Source organism: Channa argus, chromosome 17, assembly GCF_033026475.1.
Source record: "Channa argus isolate prfri chromosome 17, Channa argus male v1.0, whole genome shotgun sequence".
Taxonomy (NCBI): domain Eukaryota; kingdom Metazoa; phylum Chordata; class Actinopteri; order Anabantiformes; family Channidae; genus Channa; species Channa argus.
Window position 1 is genome coordinate 15,601,941 of NC_090213.1, and position 19,366 is coordinate 15,621,306.

The 19,366-nt window shown below is 40.2% G+C and overlaps 1 protein-coding gene across 1 annotated transcript; it reads left to right on the top strand.

The window, feature by feature from the left end:
- The first annotated feature begins 1,670 nt into the window (after positions 1-1,670).
- On the top strand, positions 1,671-19,238 carry mfsd2b (MFSD2 lysolipid transporter B, sphingolipid). The gene is made up of 15 exons (XM_067481980.1): positions 1,671-1,859; positions 2,321-2,670; positions 7,204-7,329; positions 7,448-7,572; positions 11,287-11,410; positions 13,039-13,117; positions 13,273-13,454; positions 14,620-14,710; positions 15,039-15,160; positions 15,682-15,765; positions 16,096-16,179; positions 16,417-16,526; positions 17,542-17,685; positions 17,911-18,087; positions 18,918-19,238. Exons 2-15 carry the CDS (start codon positions 2,338-2,340, stop codon positions 18,964-18,966), a joined length of 1,830 nt encoding a protein of 609 aa, XP_067338081.1. The 5' UTR covers positions 1,671-1,859; positions 2,321-2,337; the 3' UTR covers positions 18,967-19,238.
- The last annotated feature ends 128 nt before the right edge of the window (positions 19,239-19,366 follow it).

The following is a 19,366-nucleotide window of genomic DNA, read 5'->3' on the forward strand; positions in this document are numbered from 1 at the left end:
GAGAGGCTGACTGTGGAGAGTGAGCATCTTGTACTGCTCATGAAAGTTCTTTGTAGGAAAAAAAGCACTCAATATACCATAAGCCTGAAAAAGTGTGTGTAGGTTTACATCTCATTCTTAAACCAGACACGATGCATAAAAGTTTATCGCTTACATTTTTCAGTCAGACCTTACAAATTATTATAACAACATCTCTATAAATTAGGCACAATGATAATCTCACAGCAGTGTTTAGATTATTTTTGCAAAACATTATGAGCATTTAAGATTTAAACCATAAACCCTTATAATTACAGAGACACTTGCCTGTGAATATAATGTATTTTGTAGATTTAGGTTTGTTTGTTTTGTTTTGTTTTTTTCACATTTTTTTGCAGGGGCTGTCTATGAAAGAGGACACAGGAACTCTTGTGTTCTAGAGGCTATGTTTCACAGAGACTATTCACATGGCTACGGTTGCTGAAGCAACATTGTAAAGTGCTTTGAATAAAAGCGCTACATAAGTGACAATTTACAATTTAATCTGTAGGGAATTTTATATTCGGATAGAGAAAAGCTAAATAAAAACAGAATATGAACAAGTAGTGTCATATTCTATATTCTACAACTGATTTTGAGTCTCTCTCTATCTCTCTCATGTTTCCTCTATAATCAGCAGAGCAACACAACATGCTATTGGTCAACACCTCCAATTTGCAGGTCAGATTTTCACCAAAGTTAAACTTGAGAAGAATAAAGAATGTGGATTTATTTCAACTCCATCAGCCAGTCCACTAGTTGGATGTCATTGGTTAATTAACTCATTCATTTTGCTGCTATCATTCACCTTTTCATATGTTGGTGTTGCCAGAGTTGCTCATGGGAAATGGAGTAAACCCATTCTGGGGATTAAACCATGGATGTCTTGGCCTGTGCTGCTTCAGTTTTGGTTCTTGTGTCTTTATGTTTTCAACCCGTCCCTCGTAAGTCCCTTAACAACATAACGTTTAAGTGCTAAACCTGTGAATGATCTTTTAGTCTTACCACATACAATCACACACACACACACAATGAGGCCACATATTGGAATGTAAAGTTTTAAATGTCATAAGAGCGCAAATTATCAAAATGACTTTTAAAGTCAATCAATCATCAATAGGTCATCAATGATGAATGTGTGAAAACGATAAGGATGATGGTGATGATAATGACAGAGTGGGAAATATGTTTTCTAACGCCCCCTAATTGTTTATCTACACACACACACACACACACACCTTTTCGGGTTTCTCTTCAAGGGAACCCGATTCTTACTGTCAGAAATGAAGCCAGACAGCATTTCAGACATTCCGCTTGTGCCGCACCACTTCATGGGAACAGGCTTGAGAAAAGTTTTAAAACCAAGCCTTAACAAAGGAATGTGTCATCTAAACAATCAAATAACTAACAGGCCTGCGATCTGTAAAATGTAAGCTATTACAGGAAGAGCCAGTTATCCCACAGATCGCATGGATAGCCCATAGCTTTTTACGTTAAGAAAAAAAAAAACAGTTTTAGCCTCTTTGCAATGCGTCTCGATCCAAAAGTAGCGTTGCTGGTGTCAAAACACCAGCAGGCATAATCTCCTCACACATGTCCACATGCGCGCACATGCATATGCAACCCATCTGTGGCATAGGCTGTTGCGGCCGCTGCAGGGCGCAGCTCAGTCACTGCAGACTGAAAACAACTGAGAGTGGAGAAGCGAAGATCACCTCCATCCTCTGCAGTCTCCTCTCGTCTCATCCTGCTCGTCTGACTGACTCGCAGACCACTGACCCAACTAACTAACCTACGGGCTGCACCGCTGACAGCACCGTCTGCTTTTCAAACAACACGGGGTAAGATAATAGTTGCGTTTTCTTATTCTTCTTTTTTTTTTTTTATGTTTCCCTGTTCTCATCATATGTGCAGAAAGGTTGATGGATGCACTTACAGAACTAGTAAGAGGAGGACAGACAGCACACTCATGCACGGGACATCGTTGCATTTTGGCCCCTGTTGTTAAACACCAGCAGCTGATGATAACCTGAGTCACTTGGTGGCTAAATAAGAGGTTGTTGAAGGTACAGCGTGTGCATGTGTGCCAGAGATTTATTGTTTCATTCTCCTGTATCTGGGATCATCTGTGTTGTTGTGCATTGTCCAGTTTTTCTGAAGGACAAATCTTTGTCATGGCCGTGTTTGTGTCTTTGAAAGGTAGGCTGTATATTATGTGTGTAGTTAGGTGTGCTTTTCTTGCACATGTGTGTGTGTGGTATCGCCTGTCTGACTTTGCCCTTCCCTCCTGGCCTCATTCCAGGACACCACAGCATGTGAATGGCAGCAGAAACTGGCAGAGTTGTCACAGAGGAGCAGGAGGAGCTCCCAGCCTCTGGAGCTGTGCACCACACACACACCCGGAGTCAGAGCCACATCCAGTTTCAGCTTCTGACACACACAGCCCAGTGGCAGGCTCCTCGGACTCTCGCTCACACGAGGAGTCACAGTCACACTCACTTCAACACTTCCTCACACATGCAGTCTCAGAAGTACAGCTCTCGACTCACACACAGTCTCTCAGCCATGACCAAGGGAGAGAAGGGAGCACAGGGCTCTGTGGGGAAGCTCGTCAATCCCACTGAACCACTGTTCCCCAAAAGTCCTCAGCAGGTAAGATCACCTGTTTTTTGGTGCTTTTTCTTTGGTGTTCTACAGGTTGTTATCACATGTACATGGCACTCGTCTGGATCCCTGGTTGTATTGTAAGACACTAACTGGTGTATTTATGGCTTTTTTTTTTTTTTGGCTGCGAGTGACTTCACAACTGGATAGAGAAAACATGGAAAGTTTGATCGATTTAGTTGTGTATTTGATTGTAATTAATCAGCTGCATTGTTTTCTTGTGGTCTGTAATCCTGCTAGAGTGGAAATTCAATGACTGGAAGTTGATTGCCTCTGTTTGCTATTACAGTTGCTCCTATTGACGGAATAGGCTGCTTTGTGATTGCTTTCTTTTGTCTGATCCCCGTGATATCACTGAACTTAGGTGATGCAAATTATATTATAAATTAAGCCATAATAGGAAGAAAGACAGTGGGTAGACTGTCTTTCCAAGACCTTGCTGAGGATTTGCAAACAGTAGAGGATTGAGTTGATTTTTCTGTCCTGTTTAGTTTTACCTAATGTTATTTAGCTTCACAAGATAAGTCTGTAAAGTAGAAAAGCCTCTTGTATCTGTACAAAAAGCCAGTGATGCCCACATGCACATGGCCCAAAGGCTGTTAACTCAAAGCACAGGACAAACTGACAACCAAGCATTTACATTGTCCGTTGTGCCTTTAGGAAGGTATAGATACAACGTTATGCAGATGGTGTTTCAAATACTGTTGTAATGCAATACCATAGAAGTTAGTCATTCATTTTCGGTTTGGATCTCAGTGCCTGTGAAACTGCATTACATCACAAGATCTAACCAGTTCGGCAACTGTCTCATCTCTGCCAAACCTCTGTCTAATATGCACACTTTGACTTTGGATTTGACATGTGACATTTACATTCCTCTGAACGAGGACGAACTTCAGTGATTTAAAAGTCTATAAAACATACAGTAGATTCTCATGCAGTATTAAAAATGTGAGTTAAATGAATGTTTAACTCATGAGCTAGGAACCAAGTTGAGAAGAGAACTTAAATAAAGCTAAGATTTTCAGTTGTGTCTATAACTGTTCAGTTACCCTGACAAATATTACTGTTACAGATATTAATAATATAACCTTAGAGTTACATTTGCTTTCACCTTACGTTACTTTGAGCTTTTAAAGAACCTGAGTGGAAATGCCAGAAACTGTAATGTGAAATACTTTAGGAAAGAGTAGCTGAAGTGAAAAATGTGAGCAAGTGAAGCTTCCACTCCCCTTTTGTGACCAAAACTACTGCAGACAAAACTCTCAGATCTGTATGGAGCATAATCCTCCTCCAATTCATACAAGAAGCAAACATGAATGGTTTCTACATGGCTTTTGTTCTTTTCGCCTTTGACTGGTGCTCTTCATTTATGTAATCACAGCCTCTTATTTGCAATCATATGATAAAGCTTAAATGGAGAATTTGCAACTTCACCTGTTTATCTTAACGTGTCAAAATCCTAATGTTGCCATAAGTAATGGCTAAAAATGTGCACTAATTTTCTTCTTCAAAAAAAAAATTCATTCGCCTTTAATTTGGATGGAAATTTGTCAGGTTTTTATTTCCCATGTACACTTAACTGCTAAGGTTAGAGCCGCTTGTAGACCAGAGCTGGCAAGAGTCCAGGCTCAAGTGGACCTTTTATATCTCATTAATACTAGAGAAAACCATCATGTCTTAACACGTGATAAAGAAAAGGCAGGTTTTTCTAATCTTTTTTCAAAATTCAGCTGTGTCTAGGAAGTTGTATTCATCGAACAATGCATGCTTGGAAGTCTCCCAACACACTTAAACGTTTCTGTGAAAATGTAACAGTAGACAGGTAACCAAAAGTTACATTTCCCTAACTTAAAATGAACACATACAAACAAATTTAGATTGAATCCTAAAAGATCAGTCTACTGATCCAAATTCTTTAGGATGTTTTACCACAAAATGAATTTCCAAGGTTTATGTATGAGACGTGTTTAATGAGTACGCCTCAGTGAGACGTAAAAGATAAAAGACTTCTTCTTATTGTGCAAATGAGACAAAATTATAGCTCTACAGTCAGTAATGAGTAAACTGTCACGGCTAATTCCACACGAAGAGCCTCTCAATCCATCACAAAAGTACTTCTTTAAGAGATTTCTCACTCTGATACTTCATGCATAGGGCTCCTTTTCTAAACCAAAACTATCTGCACACCAGTCCATCCTCTGGATTTTAGGTTCATTCTATGGGAGTTTAGACAGTGTCCCCAGGCTACCGTTGATACTTTCATGGATTCTTGCCATCAGTGACATAGTTGACCTTTCAATTCATACCCATAATACATAATCTGAACTGATGGCAAAAAGCTACAACTCAATCCATGTTATAACCTTGATACCCAGAATGTTTAGAAAATCCTGCACTGAATCAACATTTAAACTGATCATTTTTACCAGCTTAACTTTACCACGCAAACCTTTAATGTACACATTTAGAGCTTAGCTGGCTGGAGAGGGGTTTTTTTTATTTCTACTTTCTTTGCTCTACAAGTACTCCTAATCCTAATTGAAATGACTTTTGGTGCACTTCAGGGCTGTTAAATTGTCTCCCCCTCAACAGTTAAAAATTCATTAACTTTAGAGATTAGTCTTATCTGTAATTGTCCCTTGCTTGTTGACAGGCTGAACTGTGCAGATGCTCCCTTTACTTTGAGCCAGCGTTTCAAAATGCGTGTGTTGACATGTGTGTATGAGGTTTTGTTGTTTGACAACAGTAGACGGGATGTCCTGTTTATCCTCTTTGATGATAAGAACTCTGTAATGAAAGAATTAGATTGAGAGTTTGGAAGGAAAGTATAAGTGTTTAGAGTAAGAAAGAGAGAGAGAGAAAGCTGTGTTGGGGGGTACAGAGTATTTTTGCACATCATCAGTTAAGTAGCATTCTCCAGATACCAAAGACTTTGATTTTTCTCTCCAATTAGTGTAATTGCAGTGAGAGTGGAAGAAAAGACAGTTTTAAAATCGGAACCGCCGAGCAGCCTTTACTTACCTCTGGCCCGCTTGTCTTGCGATTGAATAATTACACACCTCCCTCCTGGTAATTGTCGTTCTCCAACCCCTCAATGTTTTGATGGGGCGAAAAAAGGAGGAAGAGAAAACGTGAGCCGGATAATAACAGTGTGTCGGCCGAGGCTGCGGTTACTTTGCTGATTTCCTTCTTTCATAAAAGCCTGAAAGGAGTAGCTTTGGGCCAAGCCTGGGCCACTGGATGTGAAGTGACACTCTTATGTATGTATGTGTGTGTGTCTGACACCAAAGGTTATACAGAATGGGAAACAGGCAAAGATTGATATGTGTGCACAGCCTCTGAGCCTGTCGTAAATATTGTGCTACCAAGACTGTGGTTTCTTGTCTTATTCATGTGTGAAGATGAAAGCTTTCCCCTCTTGCTGCGCACACATGCGTACACAAAAAGGCACACAGATCCACATGCCTGATGGTTTTTGCAGTGCATGGTGATGGATACGGAGCTGGGGATGACTCCATGGGTTTCTCAGGCTGCCTCAGTGTCTGCACAGACAGACCACACTGCAAACAGTCGGCAGGAGGGGGGGGTCTCCTTCTGATCCCCTATGTTCCAGTCATAGACAAACACAGTTACAGTGCATGAGCATCTTCCTTGTATGTCAAAGTAACCTGTCATTTAGGGAGGTGGAGATATGGGAGGAACGGCCATATAAGGTTGTAACTAAGTGACAAGATGTATGTGTGACAGGAATTCATGACAAAACAGATGTATCAGAATACACACATCTTCCACATCTAGTAGAACAGGTGGAAATACAGTATGTCATGACAGCACTTTAGCAACTATTGTGCTTTTCTTTACATTTCACTGAATCAGTGAATTGTTGCAAAATCAAGACAAATGAGAGATGTTATTTTTGGAGCACCTGAAATAGAATTCGAAAGGATTTCGATTATGCATGACTACAGGATTCAGTGTTTGTGAGTCATACAGTTAGTCTGTTCTCATGGCTTCATTTATCTGAGAGCGACACACCTTATTTTACTTTGGTGTCTGGGAGGAATGTTTTACAGTAAATGTGAGCAGGACTTTGCTCAGCCCCGGCTCACCTAGTGACATACATACAACATTTTAACGGCACAAAAATGGTAAAAAAGAATATGTTAGCGTGTGTGTGTTTTTGTTGTTGATTGTTTACCAGAAACTTCCATGAGACGTGTTGAATCATTCATGTTTATTGCATAACCCAATGTCATGTTCTTTATTCATACTACTGACCTCATGTTCCAGTATTTTGTCTAATACAATTATGACTAATACACATACTATTATCTATGTTTTACATTATAACAATTTACCTTGTGGGCTTAACTGTATAGTTAAAAGTCAGTGATTAGCATTGTTTACTCATTCCCACAGGAGTCTTCCTCAGGATGCGTACAATATTTCAAAGTTAATTAAACGTATTGTTTTCTTGTTAAGATTTGTTTGTCTCATTTGTCACCTATCCTTTAACAGACTGATCTGAGCCAGAAGCTTTCCTTTTCCAGTAAGTTATGTTTCGCCATTGGTGGCGCACCCAAGGAAGTGGCTGCCAGCGCCACAGCCTTCTTCCTGCAAATCTACCTGCTTGATGTAGCTCAGGTAATGTGTTAGAAAAGGTATAAAATAGTGTGTGGCTCCCATGTACTAAAAACATGCTAATGGAGCTTTGTGCTTGCCAGTTTTTTCATTTAAAATCTGTTCCTGCTCTGATCTGCAGATTAACGCCTTCCAGGCCTCCATGGTACTATTCATTGGTAAAGCTTGGGGGGCAGTGACAGACCCTATCGTTGGTTTCCTCATTACGAAGAGCAGATGGACAAAGATCGGCCGACTCATGCCCTGGTAAGTTTGCTGCTTACACGATGAACATCCAGGACACTCGCGTATATTCACAATCATTATTTGTTTTGCCGCTCTCTGTCATTGTTTTTTCTACTTGCTATTCCTGCATTTCTGCATCAATATTTCCTGTTGGCCCAGTAGGTAATGGCAGTACCATACCTAAAAAAACAGTCGGATTCACTGTTAAATACATGTCTGAGTGTAGATGAGCAATGAGTTATTATAATGTTAAGGATATTGAAACCAAAGAAAAGTGAACTGAAAAATGGATCAAATTAAATGCAGTTTTTAAGCTGAAAAAATTTAACTCTCATATTGCAATATTGACGTGATGCTCAGCTCTGCCCCCAGGTTTTCCAAGAACCCAGTGAAATTGTTGACATGCATATAAACTTATGAAACATGACAGATCATGAAACATGTTTTGGTTTGCTTCATAGACTGTATGTACATATATATAAGTGTATAAATACAGTAGCCTCTGGTTTGTTCCCACTCTCTAAGAGCTAGTTATGTCTATAAGTTTGCTGCAGGCGATTGTTTGAATGAAAAAACTTGAACAAATAGTTGAACATGAATAGTTTTGAAGTATTCTCAAGTGTGACCCTCTGAGGTGGGGATTTTTGCTGGCCAAATAAACAGCCATTGTGCTTTATTACTGTAGGCCTACATCTGATGAGCTACAGTATATGATATACGCTTCAAGGACATGCGATACGTTTTGCCGGTTGATGCCACAGAACAATACATGGGGAAGTTTGTTGTCAGTCTTTCATATAAATCTTCTGCTAGTGTGCTGCTTGGGGACATTTCATTACCCCTTTATGCAACACCTCATCTCACATTTGGAAATCCTCCAACTTGTTTAGAAAACGTTCCTGGTATCTCATGTCCTTTAAGAGAAGCTAAAGTTGTAATTTGTGAATTTATCATTGCAGATTACTTGAAGGTATTGCCCCCATTTCCATTAATCACAATTTTCAAATATGATTTTATAATTGGCTGTGTGTGGTGTGTTAGAAAGCAGTATGGCCGTGGGTTTGAATCCCACCCCACCAGGTGTGGCCCCGCCCACCCGCAAAGGGCCACCTTGGTGCCAGTCCCGAGCCTGGATAAAATGGGATGGTTACTGCTAACTCAACGTGCATAACAGTCCGCTGTGGGACCCCTGAAGGGACAAGCCGAAAGCCGTTGATCTTTTTGTTGGAGAGCAGCAGAAGTCTTTTTACACACACTAGCATGACACTAATTGTAATTACACATCCAACATCTAATGCCTACTGCATTATAAACCATAGATGAAACACAAGCTGACAGTCCTGGAAGGGGACCAAGTCCACTGTGGCCAGCGAGCTATGCTCAGTAGCAGACAGATGCTGATGACTATTGAATCAGCTTTGATTACCCCTGGGAAGCTGTAAGCATGTGTGTGTTCTTCTTTTATGTGCCCATGTAAAGGTTTTGTGTGATATATATCACTGTATGTATTTCATCTTTTTGCCTTTGGAAAGTCCCCTCTTCCAGTCTAACAGGAAGTGTTTCACTCCCGTTGGCTGTCTTCCACAGACAGATTTAAAAGGATTTGTATCTTTGCCCTGAGTTTGTTAAGATGGAGTTACTTGCCCCAAAATGCCCTCACGGGTGTTGCCATGTTTATTTTTTGTCCATACCAGAGACTGTCTCTGTGAGTCAAAGATAAGATGACAGTGAGGATAGAAACATACGCTTGCATTCAGTGACTGCAATTTTATCAGTAATATATTATTAAACTGTTATTATAATAAAGTGCTCACGATAGCACTGTTGTTGTGCGTGTTTTAGTTATGACACAACTGAAAAAAGGACATTGTTTAAAATGTTTTTTTCTATCCATTCCTAAAAATATGTTGGATAATTTTACCATTTTGGGTTGTGGAATAGTCGTTAAATAATGAATCCAAAATTAAAGGTGTAAGTGCTAACCACATCTAGAGATTGCTCTCTTGTAAAAGGCCGGAAATAAAAGAGATTGGCCGCAGCCAGTTTAATATTTACAGTGTAACTGTGTATTAAGTAAATAATATCTCCCTCTGAAATGCAGTGTCGTAGAAGTGACAAGTACTGTAAGTTAAAGTGAAAGTATCATAAGCATCAAAGCTACAAAGTGCAATTTAAGCCGAAACTACCGTGAATGGACTCTGCCTCACCCAGCCCACCCTCTCCCTGCTCCACTATGCCATTCTTCCAATCATCTGCTATGCTCTGCCATGCTTTGCATAGCTCTTCAGGAATTAGTCACTGTCAAATTCCAACAAGAACGCTGCTAAAAAAATGACTGATGAGGCAGGAATCTTTGAAACCCTTCAGGGTTAGGGTTAGGAGGGTTAGGGTTAGGAGGCTGTGCCTTGCTCTATAACATCTTTGGAGTTTGTTGAGTGTTTTTGAGCATGTGCTTTTGTTACCTTTCCATGAACACAGTCATCTTGCAGGAACATTCTAACTGTCCCATTCATCCGGCCACGGGGCCCTTTCAATGCTCCCATGACCATGCGGTCAATACTGCAGAACCAGCGTTGTCAGCTGCCTTTGTTTAAGCAAACAATCAGGAAGAGAGTGAGGTTGTTGGCCTGGACAGTGCTAGAAATGACCGTAATTGGCCTCTCTCTAACTTGTTCTCCTACTTTCTCTTTATATATGTATATATATATATATATCACAGAGTAGAGCAGGTCAGGGGTTAGAGCTGCTGCAGATTTTGTAACAGCCACCTGAATTCCACCACCTGTAGATGTGTTATTATTTGAGCTGCCCCAGGCTCTAACCCACAAGGCAAACAAACTCAAATTGCTCTTTAAAGCAGAGAAATAAGAGGGTGGATGATGTATTGGTGTTTGCAGGCAAGTCATACTGCTGATCGTCCAAAACACACAGCCGTTCACTTTAACCATAATGATACATTCCAGTTGTTTACTTATGAATTATACATGGCCCATACTGTTTCCCTCCAAGTTCTGAGAAAAGCACCACACAGCAGAACTGCTTCATTTACTTGAGTGTATACTGCATATTAATGTAAGTAAATGGCCGCTTTAATCCAAAGCGCTGTATTTTGTCTCATTCACCCATTTACACACACACGCAATGCAAGGTGCTTACCTGACCCACCAGGAGCAACTTAGGGTTTAGGGTCTGGCCGAAGGACACTTCGACACGTAGCCAGGACCAGGATCAAACCAGTGACCCTGTGGTCCGTGGACAACTGGCTTACCAACTGAGCTACAGCCGCCCCTGTTTGTAGCTCCTGTGTGTGTGTGTGTGTGTGTGTGTGTGTGTGTGTGTGTGTGTGTGTGTGTGTGTGTGTGTGTGTGTGTGTGTGTGTGTGTGTGTGTGTCTGTTTAAATTACATGTGTGGGTTTGAAATATTTTGGCATTTTCCTGCTTGCCTGTCCCTCCCAGGACAGATTCCTATCATACTTACAACAACATAATCATTGTGCAGTGTGGCCTCATTGTAATGTCCCAGAAATATAGCTTGATTTAAACACTGCTGTCACTTATATAACACGACCACTGTCGTCCTTGTTCTCACTTAAATGGTGACGATAGCTTATTTGTGATAACTTAGAGCCTTGTGCGTAGAAAATATCTTAAGACATATTTGTCTGGAATAATCTAAATTAATTAAGAAATGTTTTTTACTTGATCATTTTACTGACATAACTATTTGTTTTGTAGGATGGTGGGTTGCACTCCTTTCCTGGTGGTCTCCTATTTCTACCTCTGGTTTGTTCCTCCTTTCATCAGTGGCCGGTTCATCTGGTACCTAGGCTTCTACTGCCTCTACCAAACCCTCATCACCGTAAGTATAAAGGCTCTTTCAGATGTACAGTTGATGTGTAAGAATTCCTAATTGGCTTATGATGCTTCAGATAACACAGCGGGACTCGACATGAGCTACGGGAGAGAAAGCAAGTGTGAAATGGGAGAAAAAAAGCTCTGATTGACGCAGCTTATACTCTGCAGATGACACATTATGTAACATCAATGCATTGAGGCAAATAATAAAGTTTAAAGTAGAGATGATTACAGTTATCACACCCCTGTGTTCACACTTTGATTTTTGAGCCCAGAGCTCTTAGATACGTTACCTCAAAGCTGAAGTGTTATTTAGGTTGCCTTTCCCTATTATGAAAAAGTTCAGCGATAAAGTTAAGTGCTGTGAATACTTTCTGGATTCATCTCTCTCTCTCTCTCTCTCTCTGTTGTGCTTTACTCTGGGGTAACCCTTATTTTATGTGGTACAGGGCATGTAGACCGCTGTAGCCACACTGAGGCAAACTGTAATGGCATGTCATTCTAACTACTTGATAAGTATATAGTCAGAACTGCCAGGAACCTCTCGCTGGGTAAATGCTGGTTACCACTTTTAGCATCCCTTCATTGTTTCTGGATGTGTGTTTAGGCCAGATCTGCTGGGTAAGGGCAGCTGTTATCATTCAGAGGGTCATAGTCTGTAAACAGAGGTTAGAAGGCAGCATATCATTTGTATGTGCAATCAGCTGATAATGGGTTTCCAATCAAATCAATTACTTCTCACATCCATTTGCACTGGACATTCATGCAGGCCCAGCTCTATAATTGTTTGCATCTAGTGAAGGCCCTATAAATGGCATGCTGTATAGAAGCAGTAGTTGAAAAAACTCCTTTCCCGGCTGTTTATTTTTGTTGTGGTTATGCATGCTCATATAGCCGCATTGCTGACTGAGCCCTCGTGTAAATTACAAAGTGAAGCAGGAGTGGTTTGTTCGCTTATTCTCTGGCAAGGTGGTTAGCTCCTCGCTCACCAGCTTTCCATGTTTGCCAACATGGAAATTGCAAAGATTGCTTTTGAAATGTATGTTCAAACCATATTTTGCATCAGCATTTTCACAGGATCATGTGGGAAAAAGCATTTTAAGATATCTGAGGCAAACTTGTTTGATTGCCATGGGTCAAGCATCTCTTTGTTTTTGGGGACAGCAATGCTCCAGACCAAATGCTAGCCCCTCAAGCCACCATGCTTACAGTGACATAGCACTTTGGGTACTAGGGTCTCCATCAACGTGATTGCTAACTAAAAATTGCTAATAATAATAATAATAATAATAATAATAATAATAATAATAATAATAATAATAATAATAATAATAATAATAATAATAATAATAATAATAATAGTGTTTGTTTATAAAAAAAGCATTTAGATTTTTCTGTCAAAACCCACAAAGGTCGTACATGATTTCACGACAATCCATCCTGTTGCAAAGAAATTTCAGGCTGGGCTACAGTGATGATTCAACCAAGTAAAGCCACTTATCATTTTCCCACCAAGAGGTTGGAAAATGATAAGTGGCTTTACTTGAGACTGGTGTGACTTGTTTAAACAGCTGCTGTGCCAGACTAGGATTTGTTTCTTTCTTATTACTGTGTCTTTCTGCTCCCTTGCAGTGCTTCCACGTGCCTTATTCTGCTCTCACCATGTTCCTGAGCACAGATCAGAAGGAAAGAGACTCAGCCACTGCCTACCGTAAGGTCTTTTAATTTACAGAAAGCAATTAATAATGCCTGTGATGCCGAATTAATCTTTGCTCTTTTAAAGTTTGCACCGGTTCCGGTTAGGAATGTGTGACTTACTTTGAAGTATTGGAACTGACAGTGGGATCTTTTCTCATGTGATGCCAGGAATGACAATGGAGGTCCTGGGGACACTTGTGGGAGCTGCCATCCAGGGCCAGATTGTGGCCAGCGCTCACACTCTGAAGCACTGCACGACTCACAACATGACTACTGGTTACCTTGGCAACAGCAGCGGGGCAGAGATTGTCAAGAGCCCGATGCATTCCCAGGACTACCTGTCACAGTCAGTAAGTGTCACGGTGCCAAGGAGCGCAGGTGTGCTCAAAGTAGGCCATAGAGTTGGTTTCAAAATAACTTGGACTGTCATCAGTGTTCCTGCTTAACTTGGAGCTGCGGTGTGTACTCAAGGTGGTTTAATGTTGCTAAATATCCAAGGTAACAGGAAAAAGCCGCTGTTGAATGAAAAGGAGAATTGTCTGAAATTGAGTCCATGTTTAAAGACTGTCTGCAGGTTTTGACATCCAAAATGGCTTTAACCCATGGCATTAAAAGGAGACGTCACTGTTTGATATCTGAACCCAATATCCTGAGCCAGCTTCCCTCTCATTACCACAAAGGGGGGTTCCTCCCTTACATCAGGCTCCAAACTGTGGCCCACTCTGCACTGAGGGGTCTGCACAGTCTGCAAGTCATTAGGCCAGCAGACATCTCACCCAGAACACTTGCAGGCATCCCACATTCAATGTTGGAAACATACTTTTACTTCAACTCAGCCCAGGAAAACGGACATAATAGGACACATTGATGTTCACGTTTCAGTTTGCAGAGATGCATTTTAGTCGCACCACAGCTATTTGGTCTTTAAATACGTTCTTTTCCAATGGATTTTGGGTGAACCCTATCGGGGCATCCCACTCACCACGCCAAACCCTCTGCAGCCACGCTGAATTCCTCTGTGGTCACTGGTGAGGGTGGCACGCCGTCTGAGCAAATTCAGCCTGCCCTCGGAAACAGGGAGTGTTTGATGTGCATAAATAATAATGAAGTGATGCTTTGAGCCACATGGAAAAATAGCAAACAAACAAGAGGTTGTTTAGGGCAGAGCAGTTCCTGTTGGGGTACAGCATTTAGTTAAGGTTGTATTCTGGGAAACAGATGCACTTGAGGTTTCCCTCTGTTTATGCTTGTGGTATTACAGTGAATGCGCATGGCAAAGTTTAGAGTGTAAACTGATATAAATCCCAACACCGAAGGTCTCTGGCAATAACTCATACAAAGATGGGTCTTAACGTAAGCCAGAAACTGAAAAGAACAATTTGTTTCCAGAATGGATATATAGCATGTTGAAATGAAGCCCTTAAATTTTTCAGGCATTTGAGAGCATTATGAATTAGAGATGGGAGAAAGGCTCAGAATAGACATACAGACATAGTTTCTCTTGTGTCTCTGCAGAAGGAGGTGTACATGATAGCGGCTGGTGTTATTGGAGGAGTGTTCCTCGTCTGCACACTGGTGATGTTCCTGGGAGTCAAAGAGAGAGATGGTGAGACTTTGTGTGTGTTTGTCAACTCACTAATTATTTATTTAAAATATAATATTTAGAATATTACTCATTTTAAGGAAAACGTTGCAAAATTGCCCCTTGCATATTCTGTTTTATTCCAACACAGTAAGAGTTGTATTGAACTAGTCTTTGGGAATCTGCCATTCTCTGATCTTTATTACACTATAAATGACAACTCCCAGCGGGACAAACAGCTTCCACTGCAATGCAGGGGCAGTTCCAGGATTGCCAGTGAGCAAATCCATCAACTTTCTCTTACTGCATGTTATTTGATACGTTGCATACTGATATTGTGTAACCGTTTCAGATCCGTATGCCCCGAGGACTGAGAAGCAGATCCCGTTCTACAAGGGCTTTATCCTGGTTATGAGACACGGGCCATACCTCACTCTAACAGCTGCATTCCTCTTCATCACTGTCGCAATTCAGGTAAATGCAGATTTATTCCGGCAGCACTTTTTAGACATGACATACAATGTTACAGTTAATGGAGCCAGTACTGGATCCTGACAGTGTGGGAGAATTGCTGCCGCTCAATGTTGATTTGATCAATGTAGAAGAGCACTTACTGAAAGCTCATGGTTTAAAGTATGTTTTAAATCTCAGGACTCGTGAGAGTGATACCAGCACAGCATATTCTCGCTGTTTGTCACATATAGGCAGATGCTAAGACTTTGAAACCTCCAGTCAAGGCTGTTTAAATTATTGCACACTTGCCACGTTTTGGACCAGATCTGGTTCTGTATATTTTCACTTGTCTCATCTCAGAGGAGGTGTCACTTGTCATGAATGTGAACTCAGGAGTGGGAATAAATCACTGCTTAACACTGTCAGCAGCTTCTCCAGTCACTTCATTTGGCACTCAGCTCAACAAGCTGAGTGCCCAGCTACAGTGCTGAGCAGACAAGACAAGAATGAAAATCTGAATGTTTGATCTCTGATTCCTGCAGCTGGTACAGAGCAACTTTGTCCTCTTCTGCACTTACGCTGCCGATCTGAAGAATCACTTCCAAAACATTGTGCTGACCATCTTGGTGAGTACAGCTTTTAGCCCTGATTCACCTCACAGATATATGGCTCTGTCTTTAAAATACAAAGATACACCACTAAGATTAAATCTGTAAATTCAAAATCTATCTATCTATCTATCTATCTATCTATCTATCTATCTATCTATCTATCTATCTATCTATCTATCTATCTATCTATCTATCTATCTATCTATCTATCTATCTATCTATCTATCTATCTATCTATCTATCTATCTATCTATCTATATATCTATCTATCTATCTATCTATATCTATACATTGTTCTTATTTGAGATTCACAGTATTTACATGTTGAAATGCACGTTTACCAAGGTTTCTGCAGTGATCAGCATCCCACTGTGGCAGTGGTTTCTGGAGAGGTTTGGGAAGAAGACAGCAGCTTTTTGCGGCATCACGGTGAGCGTACTGTTTTTATTTTGGTTTACCAGAGTTGCCTACAACGTTTCAGAACATTTCACTTTAGTGTTTGTGCCATCTTGTGGATGAGCCTGGAAGTGTGGCCTTCTTTCCGTAATTCCAGAAACACAATCCAACCTAAATCATATGCATTTGCAAAACGTTTAGCATTGAAGAATATGGAGTAACTTGATTTTAAAAAAAACTTTACCTAACTTACTCTGTCTGTATATTTAGTGGATCATGCCCTTCACTGTGATGCTGGTGTTCATCCCTAATGTGGTGGTCGCCTACGTTGTGGCTGTCTCCTCTGGACTCAGTGTGGCTGCTTCACTCCTATTGCCTTGGTAAGATTCAGCTCTTTGGTGCACATTAGATCATGCTGCACTTGTCAACACTTAAGTCCAGGCAAATCATTTATGAATATGTTCTAAATATTTGAGCTAAACTGGCTACCACCGACACGGTCTAGAGTGCTGAGTGCTCCAGTTTTCAGTCAGAGTTGGTCAACCTTATAATGGCCCAGGCTGTCTCCGTGCCACTTGCTGAGTTTGAGTTAACAGTAAGAATTAATTTCAGTCTAAGAATTACAACAAATACAATTTATTAAAGCTTTTTATCCTTAAAGTGTAAACATATATAAACATTATATATATTCCTAAAACAGCCAAAAGCCACTAAGCCATTTATATTCTCTATATAAATGTAGTCCTGATGTATATTTGTCAGTATGGTGGTAATTCTGCTTTTGTTAATCTTCTTCAATTTGATGGAAAATTGTCATTATTCACACCATAACCGTGCCACAACATGCATTAGTACATTAGTAGGGATTGTTTTGCCCAGTGAGCACTGTCCACTCACCCAGGTCAAGTCACAGTGATAGAAGCGGTGCCTACAACTACTACTAATTAGAACTCATTCAATGTCAGATGTGAGGGAGTCTTCCTCTCTACATCTGTTTCCCACTTGTTTCAATGGTCGACTGCTCTTCAGTCATCTCATCCCCATCCTCTAACCCCAAATTACAGAGGCCGCCCATGAAGGGATGTTTATTTTAGAATGGGCTTTTTGTTTATCTTGTCTGTGTGATTATGTTATTAGCTCTGTAATTTTAACCCACAGGTTTATCAGAGCACTGTTAGTAGGACTCACATCATCAGCTGCTTGCATTTTTACTGGTTGTGATGATTAACATAAGACTGTAAGGGAGGTCTTGCCCACACATCAGCTTAAAATATTACCACATCTTAGAGTGATGCTGAACGTTTAAGATGAATGACAGAAAATAAAAAAACCCACACACACAAAAAAACATAGCACTGATTCAGTCAACTCTCCATGTTTGTTTATGTTATGCAGGTCTATGCTCCCAGATGTGGTGGATGACTTCAGACTGGCCAATCCCTATTCTAAAGGCCACGAAGCCATCTTCTACTCATTCTATGTGTTCTTTACCAAATTTGCTGCAGGCATATCCCTGGGAGTGTCCACCCTCTGCCTGGAGTAAGTCTGCTTTAGTGTCACCTATGCACTATTAATTTGCACGGTGCACTATGTTCTGTATCTGCTCTTGATGTGTCATGAAATCCTGCAAAAATGCATTAACTGAAGACCCGATGTATAATTTATCATGCGAAAGGTGTCGAGTTTGCTCATCTAAAGTGTTGCAGCATCAGGCTTGATCGATTTATTGTAACCAATGGCTTCTCTGCTTGTGTGTGTGTGTAGGTTTGCTGGGTATGACACGGGCGCCTGCAAGCAGCCAGCTCCTGTAGTGTACACACTGAAGCTGCTGATCGGTGCCGCCCCAGTGGCCTTCATTATTACAGGGTTAATGATCCTAGTCCTCTATCCCATCAGTGAAGATGTACGACTTAGGAATAAACTCTGCCTGGAGGAGCTAAGGTGAGAAATAATCATAGAGTTACGTCTGAGGAAAAGCACTCTGCTAAGTTAATGCAGCCCAACTTTATGGAAGCAAGCAAGTAAATTGCTCAATTTCCTCTTTAATCCATTATACTTTTTTCTGGGCGGTTAGCTCCTCTTTTGGGCTGTTATGTGTATGTTACACAATAGAGATCACACTTAAACCTGCCTTTTAAGTTCGATGTCATTAAATATAAACCCTGAGTCACCACCATTTCCAATTAAAGACATTACACGTATGTAATGGGAAAGTTGTCATTATTTCCCCTTCTGTTAAATATGTGAACCATGGAACAAACTGTTGGAAGCCAGCACAGCCAGCCATTATGCCAATTATATTGTAAATATTGTATGTACTATTTAGTTGGAAGGTGTATTAAGATCACAGAAAGTACAACTAGTACAACTAGTAATACATAAAAGACCATTAAATATGCTGCATTGAAAAATCTAGCATTCAAAAATACCATTAAAAATGCATTAACATGTAAGAAGTACTTGTAGTGCTGTATGTAGTTGTATGTAACTTCTTCACGCAGTAGTTTGGAGTTTTATCCTTAACTGATTTTTGTTTTGAACCTAAAACTATAACAAAAAAGTTAATAATTGGACAAAGGAGTTGCCAGATAAATTCAGTAAGAGTGTTTTGCTTCAGTAATATAGTGAAGTTTCATAAGGGTATAAAAAGTATAAAATAGCAGAAAAATTGACATATGAACATCAGAATTGAATGCAAGGTTTTACAAGTGCTCCTCTAAATGTATTCAGTTATTTATGCTGTGCATTACTAATATTAATGTCTCCCACAGGAAACAAAGCATCAGCTCCAGAACAATGGAAGATTTGAGCAATGTGTGATGTGGATAATGAATGGAGTGAAGTTCCAAAAGCCACATATTCCAGTGTCGCTGGAAGTTTGTTAGTGTATATTACACTGAGAAATAGTTTAAATTGTTTTAATGTAAACATTTTTGTTTTATGTTCACATGTACTATAGTAAACCTTGATATATAAATATATAATATCTAATTTATAGAAATGAATGTATATTATTATTTGCTGTGTCTAACTCTAACTATTTATTTATGTGATTACAAAAGGGTTGACAATATGAAATTAATAAAGACTGCAGAGAGTTTTGTTAGATGACAAATGTGTGATGTGCTTATTTGCTGATGAGGTGGAAAAGAATAAATACGTGCAAATACATACAAAGGAGTGCACACTAATTGTGCATTTTTTTAATTATTCCGAAATG